The 16,492-nt window shown below is 40.5% G+C and overlaps 1 protein-coding gene across 5 annotated transcripts in view; it reads right to left on the bottom strand.

Moving 5' to 3' along the window:
* DPP6 (dipeptidyl peptidase like 6) overlaps nt 1-16,492 on the bottom strand; it is a 571,605-nt gene that overhangs the window by 167,006 nt on the left and 388,107 nt on the right. For all 5 annotated transcript variants that reach the window (XM_064703886.1, XM_064703887.1, XM_064703884.1 and 2 more), the window contains exons 2-3: nt 11,154-11,268; nt 4,776-4,874 (exon numbers count right to left, since the gene is read on the bottom strand). In XM_064703886.1, coding sequence (XP_064559956.1) covers nt 4,776-4,874; nt 11,154-11,268 — 214 coding nt within the window. The remainder of the gene's footprint in view (nt 1-4,775; nt 4,875-11,153; nt 11,269-16,492) is intronic.

Raw genomic sequence — 16,492 nt, 5'->3', positions numbered from 1 at the left:
GAATAAATATTATTTTTCCAATATTACAGGTGAAGTGAGTGTGCAGGAACCTTAGAGAGAAGGGCTTGATTTTCACATTTTTTAAGTTCCTGTGACCCTAAACATGTTATTTGCTGTCCTGTACCTCGGTGCTCCTTCCCGACTGAATATATTGTGCTGTCCTAATTTTAACTTTTATTCTTCCCATTTGGCTACAACCACTCTGCAAGGATTGCCTCCCCAGGTCTGGCCAAGGAAAATGCTCTCCTAATTGAAACCTCCAGTCACTTACCTACAGCCCAAAATCCTGACAAGAGCCACTGCTAGATAGAGTGTCTTGCAAGATGCCTACAGCCAGGATGGAAAAACGTTCTCTAAAGAGCAAAGACTGACATGTTGCACCCAATCCATTGCAATTCTGTCAGGATATTAAAGGCTGCTCTGCTGTTTTTCTAACTAAAACAGCATCCAAGTACTTTCAAAGTGGGAAAAAATCTATTTGCCATTTAAGTACAAAGGTAGAAGATTAGCATAAGTCTCCACAAGTGGCACACACAGTTCAGTCTCCACTGGTTTCTTTTACATGATGCTCCCTCCCCATGAGGCAGGAGCGCTCCCAGGATCAGACTCACAGCTGGCAGGAACCACTGCAGCTCAAAAGAGCCACAAAACCAGAATGCACCACTCAACTTCAACTGCCTTCTCAGGTCAGGTCTAAATAGTGACTATGAATTATTGTTTATAGAAGAAATCAGACAATTAAGCTGCTCTTCAGTGCAAAATTACAACAAATTTCTTTATCCTGGTTTTTGTTGAACATCACAGGAACACTGCACCATCCCATTGAGCTTTTCAGAAACCTGAGTTAAACTGCTGTGTGAGAGAAATTACAGGAAAAGCCCAATAATTGCAAAGCCTAATTACAAGGTAATGTGGTGCTCATGAGCAGAACTGCTGAACAATTAGGGACCAGAATAACGAGCAGACCACCTGTCAGCTGGGAGAGGGCTGAAGGAAGGCTGGCACAGGACATTCCTGACAGGCTCTGGAGGGGATATGAAAACAAGGAAATGGTCAAATACTACATTTAAGATACACAGTATGAAAAAAGCCACTGATTGGAGCTCATATGCTTGTTAAGTGTATGGACAATAAAATTGTAGTTGTGCAGGAAAGGGAAGTTCAGTGCAGTATGTGAGACATGGAGGGATGAGAACAGTGCAGGAGGGGTGGGATGAATGGGACTGGAACAGGAACACAGCTCAGATGGACTGCTGGATAGGGGGATGCCAATTAATCACCAAAAGAACCCCAAATTTCCTGTACTTCTCTGCTTTACACCTACTGTAGTATAACACAAATGCTGCGCTGTCCTGAAAAATGAAACCTTCACAGTAAAGTCAGCTTTTACTCACACTGCAGGGAAAAACTGACCAATAGCAGTCCCTGGAAGTGGATCTAGAAATAAACTGTGGAGCACTCCATTCTAGTCACAGAATCACAGAATAGCCCAGGTTAGAAGAGATCTAAAGATCATCCAGTTCCAGTCCCCTGCCATGGGCAGGGACACCTTCCACTATCCCAGGTTGCTCCAAGCCCCATCCAGCCTGGCCTTGGACACTTCCAGGGATGGGGCATCCACAGCTTCTCTGGGCAACCTGTGCCAGGGCCTCACCAGCCTCCCAGTAAAGAATTTATTCTCAATATCTTGTCTAAACCTTCTCTCAGTCAGTTTGAAGCCATTCCCCCTTGGCCCGTCACTATGTGCTCTATGAATACACCGCTCCACTCTGGATCACTCTGAACAGAGCCAAAGACAACAGAGGTCAGGACAGTAGAAGACAGATGCTAATTAAACAAAGTATTATTTCCTCTCCCTAAAAGAAGTGCAGGGAAATTCAAACCGAAATTTGAAATTACAGTGGCATCACAAAAATTGTAAAATGTTCAAATTTACAAAATTTTACAACTTTGTCATTCCTCACTTTGTGCAAGTAAATTTAATTGGAATTTCAATTAAAAAAAATGCAAATATATCCACAAATGAGCCAAAAGTTGTGATTGGAAGCTGAGACAAAGCCTGTAATATTTACACTGAAAGTGTATTTATGTCAGCTTTGAGACTGGTTCTTTTCTTTTGTCCTAGGTCCTTTAAAATCAATAGAATAGAATGACACAAAGCTATTGATTAGAAATATGTTATTTTTCCACATGCCTGCTGAGAATCAAGAGAACACTAAAACATGAGCTCAACACATCAATTTTGTGGAACTTTCAGCATATTTTAAAGCGTGACCCTGAATATAAATATTTTATTTATTGAAATACTTGCTCTAAGACTTAATCTAGTTAAAGGAAAGATCTTCCTCATTCAGTGTTTGAATCAGCCCCTTGCTTACTGGGAAGCACACAGATATTTTAGTGACTGAATTATTTTGGGAGCAAATCCCTCAGATGATTCAAACACTCCTAAACATGCAACATTCTTCATCTCTGACCTCCAAGCTCCTCTCTTCTGCAATGATGTAAAGGGAAAGGAAGGAAACAGAGCTTTGATGAGCCAGGAGGACTGAATTTTGCAGAGCTCTGAATGGCTGTGATATTTTCCTGTATGATTAACAGGAGAGGAAGGGGAAGAAGGACACACAACAGCTACCCATTTATTTTATATTTATATACTTCCATTTTAACTGTGTTGATCTCCACAAAGCATCAGTTAGGTTTGTAAGCAGTCATCCAATTTTAATATGCTATTTTCAAATATGCTTTTTTTTTTTCTTTTGCTGGGGCATTCCAGCAATCTTGTTACACTAAGTTAATTAGTTTGGCTTTGGCATTTTTGGAGTCTTTCATTTGCATACTGAAAAACAAGAGGCCAATAATAACATGTGCTTAGGAATCTGGCTACTGGTCTTTCATCTTAATCACAATTTCACCACATAGCCAGCTAAAGAAAGCTATGAAAAATCCAACTATAATGCAAAAAAGCAATTAATGTTGTGAAATGGCTCTGGGTCCTTGGATGAGTGACATTGTAGATGAGCATCTTGCCCTAAAATGCAAAGTCACCCTTGGGTAAATCTGTAAGTCTTAATAAAATTTCTTTAGATGTACTAAAAACAGTGTCTGTGTTTATTCAAAGAATGGAGTAAGTAATCAAAAGAATGGAGTAAGTAATTTTAAAATTTCTGTGTATATTTTCACAATATGTCTTTAGTCTATTTTGTCTCTTACAGAAACAATATTTTAGTAATTTCAGAAGCAAGACATCACTGGAGTAATTAAGGGTACATGAGAAGGCAGAGGTGGATTTTAAAACACTCAAAATCAGAATCTTAATCTTCATAAAAGTTTATATGTCTTTAGTATTTGACCATAATTGAAAAAGCAAAGGAAATGCTGATTTTTCACAGCAGACTGCAGTTGTGGAAAAACAAGCCTGATGTCCACAAAAAGTGATGCTCATCAGTGGGGGGATATTATACCAGCTCTATGGCAATACTTCATTCTCTGTTCTTGCAAAAGTTTAGTTAATTCATTATCATTCCCTCCACTATGGTCTATTTGCTATACTCTAGCAAATAAAGAAAATAGCAGTCTCATAAAACACCTTTTCCTTCATTAGGGCCATCAGGATATCTGTGATAAAAGGAAAAGGATTCCGGACAAAAACCCCTGAACTGCAGAGCAGCTCACATTTCCATTATCACCATTCCCAGAAAGTGGCTGTGGGGAGCTCCATTCCCATGGAGAACTCAGCCTGGGAAAGAGCTCCTGCACTCTGCAGGTGTGTTTGTGAAGGTGTTTATTGTCTGCAACAGCTTTCCCTGTGCTTGAGCGGGTGGCAGAACCTGCAGCTGGGGAATGTGTTCATTCAGCACTACCCTTTAACACTCTCTCTTTTCATTGCAGGTATTAAAATTGTTCCCAATGGGTGCAGCAGACAAGGAAAGCTAAACAGAGGAAGGATTTGATCCAGTTCCCCATTAAATTCAAAAGAAAAGCTAATAACTTCCATGATAATAAGGCCTGGACTGGAAATCACATGAGCAGCACAGCACAAATTATTTTATTCTCAACAAAGCTTGTTCTGACTGCAGCAATTTCCAGGGAGAGCTGGAATCTACATCCCCCAAAGTAGATCCACTCCAGCAAATCCAACATGCATTAATTCAAGCATTATTTGGTTTTCCCCTGACTGGAAAATGTAAGGCAGCAGAGGATAAAAAGAGCACATGGCTTGTGTGCAAGCCCCAGCCCAGCTGCTGCTGGAGCACTGTTTGCCTCTTGCTTAGCATTGCTTCTCCTCCCTGCCAGGAAAAAAGCATATTTGTTGAGGGAATATAAACCTCCAGTTTTGTTTATGGTAAAATAATCACTGATGGTGCTCCAATCACTTCTTCCAACCATGTGTCACATCAATTACTGAGTTTTGGATGGTCTTGGAGAAAAAGGCTGCTGTTTTCCATGCTTATCTATGAACTTACTGGGAAGCCCTAGATAAAAAGTTAGAACTGTGGTGTTTGCATGTTTAACAGGAGGAAAACTGGATTAAGAATTTGAAGGTTGAAAAGTGGAATTTGAGGACATGATTCTGAGCAAACAGCTCTCACTGCTAGGGCTGGGAGTTGGACAAGATGATCTCCAGAGGTCCCTTCCAACCCCAACCAGTTCTTGATCCTGTCATTTCAGGAGCAACATAAAGAACTGTAGGAATTATGAAATACATAAAAGAAAAACAATGGTTAGGGAGCAAGGAAGCAAAGCAAAGATGCTACAAAGTGCTCAAAACTCACCAGTTATCCATTTAGCCTCTGGGTCATGAATCTTAAAATCATCACTGAAGAGATCTTCCACTGTTATCTTCTTCTTCTGAGACAAGCTGTTATCTTCCACTGGAAAACATTCAGAAATAAACTACCATTAATTCAGGTTTGAAATGCATCTGAAAGCACAGAAACTGTGAATAGTGACATAGCTCATTTGGAAACAGTCCACATTAAGCTTTGGTCACACACAAATCCCTTTCCACTGTCAGTGATATTAAAGGGGCACCTAATGGCTCATTAACAGAACCCTCCTTGCTGTGTATGCCTGGTCTCAACAGCTACAAAAAGACCAAGAAATTGTCCAAAACACACATTTTCAGCTATAACATGATCAAAAAAGAACCTAAGTCATGCAAACACCTACAGGTGTCATAGTGATACATAATGCCTACTATTTAATGGCTAAACCCTAAAATATTTCTGAAATTATGAGCTACAATTAAAAAAGCATTAAAAATGGCCCATTTATTACAGTTTGTATTTTTATGTCCTTAAATTTTTTAACATAAAACCATAACTGGAAAGGTTTAAATTTGTAAGGGCTCATGCAGATGCCTTCAGGAATTCACAAAAGATATTCCATGGGAATCAGACATTTGGTTTCAGAAATATTTTTGAAAAGTCTATGAGACATAACCCTTAATCTTTAGGTGTAGCATAGCTTGCCCACACTGATTTTAATTTTTAGTGAAAGAATATACAGTTTCATTTGTAGACATGGAAATATCAAAACTGAAAGTTTTAGAGAAAGCCAACAAATTTGAAAGCCCAACAATTTTGATTAATATGTTTCCTCTTTCCTTTTCTCCCATCAACTGTAATATTTTTTGTTTTGACAAGCAGTCACCCTCTATGAATAATTTGTTGTCAACATTCAATGTTTTGCTGAAATAATATTTTCATGGAAACCTTTCAGTCAGCTGTAAATACATTTGCTCTTTTAAAGAAAGGAGGAGGCCACATTCTGAATATTTCCACAGCAGGAATGTGCTTCAGCATCTTTCCTCATGACAGTATCCTCATGCCTGAGGTTTATTGGCAGCCTTAGATATCTTTAATATTGTTTAGTGCTAAACTTACACGGAACATTTATGATTAGAAAAGTGGAAGCAGACCCTGAAGGCACTTATTTGTGGAAAAAAACCAGTCTTCTTAGCCATACTAAATTGAAGCCCCGGAGATGACATAAAAATACCTGTGAACAGTGTTTTGTTCCACTAAAAGGTGTTTCAGAACAAACTTTCACATTTAGCAAATTAAATTATATTCTTCAGTGTTCATATTTTTCCTTAGTCTGGCTGAGACTTCAACCACACTGTTCGCTGTGGCTTCCAAATTCCAGAACCCATTCACACAAGTCCTCAGCCAAATCCCTCTGTGTGACAGCGTCATGCCAAGTTGTTCTGCATCATTTTATTTATTAAAATGGAAAATATAGGTGACAAGGAACCCAGGAAATCGTTTCAATTAATTTCACTGTGATGAGAGTCCCCAGAAGTGGATACCCAGGGAGGTCAGGTGGGGCAGGAGCCCACACAGAGTTTTAGGTTTGTGCCTGTCCAGGAGATGCTTCCCAAATGCCCTCTGGAGGAGCATATGAGGGCAGAAGGACAGGCACAATCAAACCTCTGTGCTGGAGATTTGGGAAGAAGCAGGGTGGGAAGCCCTTCCTATTCCTCCTTTTTGTGCAGGATGGGGATCAGTTTGGGAGCCGCACCAGCTCTGTTCCTCCAGAGCACTCAGCTCCTTGTGAGGGACAGCAGGAACAGAGAGAGCCAGCACCTGGACTGTGCACTTTAGGAACATTTCTGAGGAATGAGGTGAAATTCTGTCCCTGTCCCCTGCTTGGGCTGGAAGAGCTGCAAGAGGTCCTCTGCTGGACCATGGGCTACATTCATCTCAGCCACAGAGCTGGGGAGAACACAAATAAACTAAATAATAAATCCATCAATAAATTCCAGTAATAGAAAAATAAAAGATATTTACTGGCCTCTCCTCTAACAGACAGGTAGGTCAGAAGGCTTATTAAGAACATCTGCTCCATTCCTCTGGCCCTAATGGAGACATTTATGGAGGAAGAAATGCAATTGTGGGATCTCAGGCACCCCACTCTGTCCTGAGCAGCAGATTCTAAGTGTGCCTCAGGGTGTCTCAACCAGCTGGTGGAGAGGCTGTGCTGTCCACACCCAGCTGCAGGGACCTGGAGGCCTCTTTGGGCTTATGGAAGGACAGGACTAAGCATGTGGCACTGTTTTTGTTTTACATTCACATCTCCCAGCCCAGCAAATCCAGATGGCAGCCCTGCAAGTGGCACAGGGACTTGGGATCTGAGTGCCAAGTCACAAACCCAGCATCCAAACTCCACAGCTACATGCTGAGAGAACCAAGCAGAAACCGTGTCTATATTGGTTTGGATTCAATGTTAGAGGCTGACAGGAGCACTGTGTCTGTGTTCATCTGCCTGCTCTTCCTCCTTGCACCCAAACAAGCCTGGGCTGAAATGACATCCTGTGACTCTCCAGAACAAAGATCTTCCACAAATCCAGAAAACTCCAACAAAAAGGAGCAAGGAGCTGACCTCACTGCCTGTTTTTTCTTCTCTTTCAAGCTTTTTTCTCAACTCCAGCCACACTCAGAGGCTGCTGGATAGGTCAGAAGGCTGCAGCTGCCTTTGGGTGCCCGCCTTTCTTTCCATCACCCCGGTGCTCAGCCACAGGCTGGTGTTGGATGCTCTCCTCACACACCTTCTGGGCTGTTGTGCATTGCATGAGAGGGACAGTGCCTCCATCTCTCTGTGCCAGCACACCAGGAGCTCCATCCCCACCATCATGATACCTGCTTGATCCCTGGGCAGACCCAAGCCCTCTTTTCCCCTAGATGACCTCTCTGTACCCAAAAGGCAGTGGCCAGATGTCTTTGCAGGCCCCCAGCTGGGTAATAATTAGCATTGACTCCATCATTCCAGAAGGCTGATCCATCACTTTATTACATTATACTTATTAAGAAACTCATCACCCTTACTGACAGTCATGATACAGGTGCACCCAATTGGTCCTTCAATCCAAACACCATCACCACTGGCTAATTAAGAAACCCCCCTTTGGTAAACAAATCTCCATAACACATTCCACATGTTCACAACAACAGGTGCAGCAAGTGAAGATAAGAATTGTTTATGATTCTTTTCTCTGGTCTTCTCACAACCTTTCCGAGGATGATGCTTGGGAAAGTTGTGCATTTCTCTCTGTGGCTAGAGAGCTACTGCCACACCAGACAAGGCAAACAGGCAGACTTTCTCCCCTCTGAAAAATCCCACCTGTTTGTACTGGTGTAAAATACACATTTATATATAACTATGGTTAACAAATTGCTCTCCTGCACAGCTGGTCAAAGGATAGTTCCTTGCCTTGAGTATCACAAGAGCTAAAAAGCCTTCTAGGTAATGCCTTTGACTGTCAGACAGAATGTTGTGAATTAATGCTATGCAATGACTAGCTCAGTAACACTTCTGAGAAATAGTTCTTATGGATTTTTCAAAAATTTTAATATGGATTAGGGTGTAATTTTTTTTTCAGTTAAAAGGTCAGATTTGAAAGGAGCAAATGTGATATATATCTCCAGAAAGCTTTAAATATCAGGAACAGATGTATGAGAAATCAGCCTCTTCCTAAGCACAATGTCTAATGGAATTTGGGAAGGTCCTATTTTACTCAAAATTTCTGTAGGGCTGGGTCTTTTTTTCAGCTTTTCTCTGTGTGTGTGTGCATGGTCAGACTTCTGGAAAGTTATACATGTTCTACATCTTTATATAAATACACGAACAATGGAATGGGACCTGCACGGGTGCCACATGCTGTGACAAGTGAGGAGCTGTCAGTTAGGAAAGCCTCAGGACAGCACTGTCATCATTTGTATAAATGGTTTAACATTTTTCAAAGGTGGGTGAAATGGCAGGACTCACACACCATGAAATTGGAGAAGTTCAGCCCAGGCAATGGTGTATGTGTGTTGTTCTATAGTGTAATTAAATGTAAACTTCCACCTTTTATATAGATAAAATTATAGTGTAATTAAATGTGAACTTCCACCACTTTGGATCCATAACAAAAACAGGAGCAGTACTGAGCTCAGAGTTTTTGTGAGTGCATACAAGACACAATTCTGAAACATCAACAGGGGAAAAAATAACCCAAGCCCAGCTTACCAGCACATCAGGTAATCAGAAATCTCAAAAAACATGAATGGAAATTCCAGCAAAGAAAATTACTTTGCATATTCCTAAGTTTTAAGCACAGAGACCCTCTCAATATCTGGAGGTGTTGCTGGGTACATTATAAAAACTGTGATTTATATGTATGCATGTGTGCACACACACCCCAAAGGGAGAATGTCTTTGTCCATGCATATAAAAAATATATTAAAAAATACACTTATGAATTTTATTTATAACTGAATGTGAATATTTCAAGAAGGAGAAGAAGAAGGAGGTCCCTGGAAGCTATAGGCCTGTTAATGACATTTCAGTGCCTGGAAAAGTTATGGAGATGATTATTCTGGGAGGTATTGAAAAACACCTAAAATAGAATTCAGAATTCAGCCAGCAAAGCCTCATGAGGGCAGAGTCATGCTCATCAAACCTGATTTCATATCATGACAGGGATGGATCAAGGGATTCCCATATTGCTGATTAAGGGAAGCCAGTAGATTTAAGGATTTTGGTGGGAGTGACACCCATAGTCCCACCCAGGCAGTGCTTTAGCTTCAAGAGGACTTGTTGAGGCTCAGCGTATGGACTGTGTAATCAAGGCTTTCCTGTACATCTTTGAAAAGTCTGTGCTTCTGTAAAACTGCAGGCAACATGTGCATACCTAATAAATTGTGCCTGATGTGAGTGTAGTCCACACACCACACTCCAAAATATCTCAAGGATGAACTGCACTGTCCAAAGATGTTGAATCTGAGCAACAGCAAAATGAATTCAATAAATGATCTTTAATGAAGTTTTACCTTAATTAATTTAATTACATAATTACACTGGTATGACCACATGGAACTTAAATTTGCGTTGAAAACTTCAGGATAACACAAAATAAACTGAATTTGGCATGACAATAAATAACTGAAAAAACAATGCAAGTGATTTCTTCACTCATTTTCAAATTAACTCAATGCACTCCTGTATTTCTTGGTTTGTCCCTCTCTCCAGTTCCTCACACAGCAGGACTGTGGGATGAGAATTTTGTCAGGGAAGATGGCCTAGGCCTGCTGGACTGAATGTATTTTGCATGTAATGAGCTGGAAATATTTTGCCCCACAATTTCTGTCTCATTTTTCCACTTCCCTACCCTGTGCTCTTCCACTTCTGAGGTTTCATTTCTCTTGCCTCCATTCTGCTCCTCAGCTCTGTGCTCTCTCTCCTACCACTCACATGCACTCATCCAAGAAGGAGTCCCTGTTCTTCTCCTCTACATCCCTAAGCAAGGGACCTTTGCCTCCCCCTGGGTTTTGTAGCTCCTCACCCCTTCTGACACTGAATTCTTTTTTCTGTGTCTTGTCTCTCATTTTGTTTGTCTTTTCATATTCAGTTCACAATCTTGTCAGTGCTGCAAAAGCGCTTTATTTCTACTCCCTAAGTAGGCATGGAAATTTTCAGAGCTGTATAAATGCATAGTAATCAATAATCATAATGACACCACATTAAAATTCAAGCCTACATTGTCAGCAGCTACTGTAAGAGAAGTAATTTACAGAGGTTACACACACAGAACTTTGCTGGAACTTGGTAAAGGGATTAACTAAAAGAATTCCTTATTGGGAAGTTACTAATTATTTGCTGTGGATAAGTACAATCTGGTATATCATTATCTGAAATTGCTTTGTAAACACTCTGGTCTGAACTAAAAATCAATGCAACTGAATGGGATGGGATTTAGGTGCCAAGGCACCCAATGCCATTTCCAATGGTCGAAGATATGACAATCAAGAGGCAACTACTGCTCCATGTGGACATGAATTTCAGGAGTTCCTGTGCCCTCACTGACTGCCCCTTGTGGGTTCCTCTCCTACCTGCACATCTAAAATGACATTACCCACCCATGTTAAGGCAATCAAGTTCCAGGGTTGTGCCCTCAGGTCAGCATCCCTGATTTCTGAACTGAAATGTCAAACTCTAAAACAATCTCCCTAAGAATAGCCTTGAACTCAGCATCACACTGAGATAAAGTGAGGAAGGAAGGAGAATTCCTTTGATGTAGACTTTGCAGTTAGTTTGCAATCCCTTTACTCTTGGAAGTGTAAAATTACAGAAGAAAACCAGAGTGGAAGTGAGTTAAAGGTTATAAATACCTGGTGTCAGGAGTATGACAGAGGTGACAATCAGCGAGCAGATAACGAGAATAACAAGTAAGGCAATTGCAATTCCTTTCCAGTTTCTTTGAGGAGGATTACTCCCCACCAGCTCCTAGAAACATCAAAAGAAGATGAACATTTAGAAAAGGGCACTTCGACAAGGAAACAAGCACAGAATCCAGACAGCAATGTCTGCAGAACTACACCCTGTGACCACAGTGGGTGACGCCCTCGAGCCAAACACAGTTCAGGCTGTTATAATTCATGGTGCCATTAATTGAATTCATCCCAAATAATTATACAGCAAATAAATGCAATGCACCCACAGGTGGCTCACAGTGGAACCCACACTCCCCATTACCTCCTGGCACACGGACACCAGCCCCCATTCCAGCACTCATCCAAACTCACTCATCAACGCCGATTTCCTACCAGCCCTCATTAAGTCTGGGAATGAGGAGCTTTACAGTAACCTTCAAGAGACTTTCATAATAAGATGTCAGAGAAGCATACAGGAAGATAAATAATTCACAGGGGCATGCATAGAGATAAAAATCAATAAGGATATCCCCCTGGTGAACTTTCCTGCCTTCCCAGAAAACATGACATCTCCTCAGGGCATACTGCGTGCACTCCTAGGTTGGTAGGTCTGAGGAATTGAAGACAAGCTTCTTGTCTAGCATATACATTAAGTTTAATCACATCCTTAAAACTTCAGAATAAAAGCTCCATCACCACTCAGTGATTAGCTCTGACTGCACTGTGGTTGCACCATATGTTCTGCCTCTGATGTACACAGCAGCCCTGCTCTCAGGACTGAGGTTTTTATGAAGTGCTGTGTTCACATTCTCAAGATCTTAAAAATTTATTCCACTTTCATGTGTTTTGCTGGATTCCTCTTAGCATTTTGCACTATATGTGGTTTCATGCATGCATTGAAGCACCCACAGGAGCTGTATGAAATATTAGTGCACTCAGCTGTTCTGGGAGGCTGAATTCACTCAAGGGATCTGGTCACAGCCAGAAGAACTCTGGATGCTCCTCCTCCTTGTGAAACTCATCTATTTCATTTTTTTTGCCTCATTTCCTTTATTATGAGGGATGGTGTGTCTAAAACAGAGCTGCTGGTACTTCTTTAAAAGACTATTTTCTTTCCATTTTAAATTTTTTATGAAAACAAAAAGCTTTCTAGTAGACTCAGCTCTTCTGTTATTCAGAGTTTGCATTACTTCTGCTTCTTATACACAGCAACAACACTGGAAGAGAGAAGTCAGGCAAACCTCACAGTTTTGTTTTCAGAAGATACTGGGAAATATTTATTTTTACCTTTCCCTAGAATTAATTTTACAGAAAAAAAATAATGCCTATAATCACTTTCTATATGTTTGGGGACCTAGCCACTACAAAAGCTATAAATCTGCAATGGAAAGCCAAGTTTGAGGCATTAAACACCTGATGCACTCCATCATCTATTCTAATTCAGGAAACGACACGAGGCTTCTCTTCCTTCTGGAGAAGAGGGGTAGAGGTGAGAACAGCCTCCTTTCCTTGTCTTCCCCTTGTTTGTACATGTCTTAGTATTTGAAATGAAAAATAATTAGAAGGAACAAGTTTGTAGTTACTGTTGTTACTAGAGAAAAATTTGAAAAGTAGGTCAGGAGCTTTGAGAACTGCAATTTTGGCATCAAGCAAGCAGAAGAAATACTTCCATTCCTACAGATTCTTTACACTAAATATGAATACAAATGTTAATCAATTTAGTCTTCTAATGCCATTTTTAGGAAACTGCTATGATCTCCAATTTTCAGGTGATGCAAAAAGGCACAAGAGGCACAAAAGGCATAAAAGTCTGTGGCTTTCCAAGGGAAGGAAATTTATAAATAAGCCAGGGAAATAGTGCAGGGTTTCTCAGATAGTGGCAGAAATATTCTTTCTTTCACATCAAAGTACATGGGTGGTCTAGAGAGAAATGGGAGAACTGTGGAGAAGCAGGTGAGAAATCCAACTGAGCCCTCAGAGTGTCTTGGGACAGAGGTAAAACAATGACAGCGTTACAGAACTGATGGCAACAGTCACAGTCCTGAAAATAATCTAACACTGTCACCACAAATGGTCAGAAGTTTTAAAAATGAAGAAAAAATTACCTCATGGACTTGAATAACATCTACAAACCCAGATGTGGTTCAAGAGCTTAATAACACCTTGCATGAAGTGCGATTTTCCCATGCATGAGTCCCAGTGTGATAGAAATACACACACACACTTGAGTGTTCAGGGCAGCTGTACTTGCACTGAATTCATTATCAAGTCAATCCCATTAATTCTCCAGGCATTCAATCAATATTTAACAAAATCTCAACAAAAAAAAAGACTGAATTTCTAGAGTACCAAGAGGACGAAAACTACTCATAAGCAAAATATTGGGGTTTAATACACTGCAAAGAAATAGGAAAGAACATGTTCAATTTCTTTTCAAAATTCTGTCAGGAAATTTCCCCTGGTAAAAAGCAAGGAGAGATAAATGACTTTTCAAAGAAAGACAAACAGCTTTATTCAGCACAGGTTTGGAAAGCTGCTCTTTTGTTCTCAGTCATTTGAAGTCTCTTTAGATGGAATCACTTACAGCAAAACTGCAGACACGTCACACCATATTCATGATGGCCACCTCAGATTATTCCTGTCTGTATTTCTGTTAATTCCAAAGGGATGTTGCTATGTCACTGTGACCCTGTTTTACCTCCAGGGGATTACAGGCCCACCAGCCTGTGATACCCCCTGGCCTTGGCAGCAAACCCTCACCCTTCACTGGGATTCCTCAGGGGAGCCTCTGCACTTGGGACTGAAGCCAGAAAACTCTTCAATTCAGCCCTGGGCAGGTACAGATTCAAGCACATAAATGATGTTTTTGAAGAGGCAGCTCAAAGGGTGCATTTCCAGCACAGAACTCAGAGCTGGAGTTTGCCTGGTCCTGAAAGACCCAGCTTGCAGATAAACATGAGATCTAAACTGACCAGCAAGCAGATGCCTTTGTGTTAATCCTAAAGATACCAAATTTGGGTTTCATACTGAAATCTGAGCATATGACACAAAGGGGAATAAACCGAGCACATGTGGTTTCTGCTCTGATGAAAAGAGCGTGAAAGAAAACATTGAAGTCACTCATCAGTAGGAACTACCTCCTCTTTGCCTCACAGGAAGCACTAACACATCCTCCTGACCTCTGCAAACCAGCTAAAGCCCTTCAGCCTGTTTTGCTCCTTCTTTTCCTCTGCTGCTTGTTTTTCACCTCCTTCTTCCTATTACATGAAAACTAAATTGATTTTGGATTTGGAAATCGAACCAGATGTTTCCACAGGTTTTTACATAAGCACACTTCATTGATGCTGCATATTAAAACCTGCAAATGCTATCACTTACATATTCATTTGTGATTGAAAAACCTTACTAGCCACCTGTGAAGTTGATTTTGGAGCCATTAATCTAGACATCTATGGTATTTTAAGACTCTAAAACACAGATCCAAGGTGACATATTTTCCTGCCTGTGAAAGAATCACTGTGTTGACACGTTATGGATGAAGGCTGGATGTGCTCCAGCCCAAGATGCTGTCAACAAAATTATTCCTGGCATGTTTATTTGAAACCTGCCAAAAGCCTGCCAGCACAGTGGTCATATTACAATAATATAATGGCTTCTTAAAACAACTCATCAAGCACTTCTTTTTTCTTTTTTTAATAACCGTGTCTGTATGGCTGAAGGACAATATAGACATCACTTGTGAAGCATAGGTATTATTTAATAAAACTAATACATCCTGGACCAAAATCTTTGAAGTATTAGCAGTGAGATAGTCATGGTTGGCCTCTTAGTCTTTTTCAACACAGAGATGCCACGTTTGTGCAATAACAATAAATCCCAGGTACGTTATATGAAATGCTATATGAAATAGATACATTCCAGATAAAGAGGCTGGATTTAGAGATTCCATGCAGAAGCAGGTGACACTGGGCCATGTAGACTGAGATCTGAACTCAGTTAAACTGGTGTAAATCTGAAGCAAAAGACAAAAGAAAATCCAAGAAATTAATGGTATGAAATAAAAGCAGGCACAAGATGTTTTGTTGGCCTCAGAGGTGGCACAATGAGGATTTATAATTTTTAATTATAATAATTAATAGTAATTTTGTAGTTTCCATACTCACTACTCTTGCAAGATCTGTTTCTTGCTTATTTTTGATTTATTTCTAATTTTTGACCTTAAATATTACACTTATAAACACAGGAAAGAAAAATTCTTCTAACAAGCTTGTTAGCACTGTTAATTGAAAAATGTGTATTATACCTCTCACTCATGCCACCTGGCTCTGAATTAGGACTTCTGCCTGATGAAATGTGAGTGACTGTTGTTGTCAACAACTCAGTTTATCAAGTCCAGAACATGGCACAGAATAAAAATAAAATTTTGTCCAAGACAAAAAAACTCCTGTGAAGTTCAGTGGAAAAATAATCTTGTTGTTAATTAGTTCTTTATAATACAAAATTGCAGCAAATTATACCTGCTGAATAGTACTACAAATGAGCTGAGGAGTGGGTAACCCATACAGTTATTAGATTATTAACCTTATGTTGCAAAAATGAAACACTAATTGCAATGATAATGGCAGTAAACTAAATGAATTGCAGTGGCTACAGCAGGAGGTTCACTGAGACTCCTGGTTATTCTGCTGATTGATACTGCATTACTGTCTCATCACAATCCTCCTGCCTGAATCCTCCCCTACCCTAAACATAGGATGGAGGTTTTTCATGGGCAGGAATCATTTTTGATACCCTGCTTGGCACAGAGGGAACCTCAGTCACTACTGAATTTAGGAAGTATCACAACACAGATAAACAATAATAAGCATGTGACTGCATCCTTCTCACCTCTGAAGTCAAGCTGCGTTACTCTCGCTTGGGGATATTTTATTTATTTCCTTTCCTTCCCTTCTCCTCCCTCCTTGCCTCCCTCCTCTCTGCTGCTGCAGACCACCCTGGGCCTGGGTGTGATGCAGAATAACAACCAGGCTCCAGACAGACACAGAGACTGAGCCCCAGGCTACAGAAACTCAGTTGTTCAGGTGCTAAAGGTGGCACTTCAGAGTGCGAGGAATAAAAACTTGCTCTGTTTTTACAAATGAGACGTGGCATGTACGTGGGCTTTCCGGCAAAACCCCACCAGAAAGAAGAGGGATAAAACCATCTGCCTGTTGTGGTGATGAAAGACAACTATGTTATGTTTTTCTTCATCTTCTGTTGATGCTTTTACTAATAGGGAGCAATGATTTTAGCAACAG

Source organism: Zonotrichia leucophrys, chromosome 2, assembly GCF_028769735.1.
Source record: "Zonotrichia leucophrys gambelii isolate GWCS_2022_RI chromosome 2, RI_Zleu_2.0, whole genome shotgun sequence".
NCBI lineage: Eukaryota > Metazoa > Chordata > Aves > Passeriformes > Passerellidae > Zonotrichia > Zonotrichia leucophrys.
This window is presented reverse-complemented; position numbering and strand designations above follow the sequence as displayed.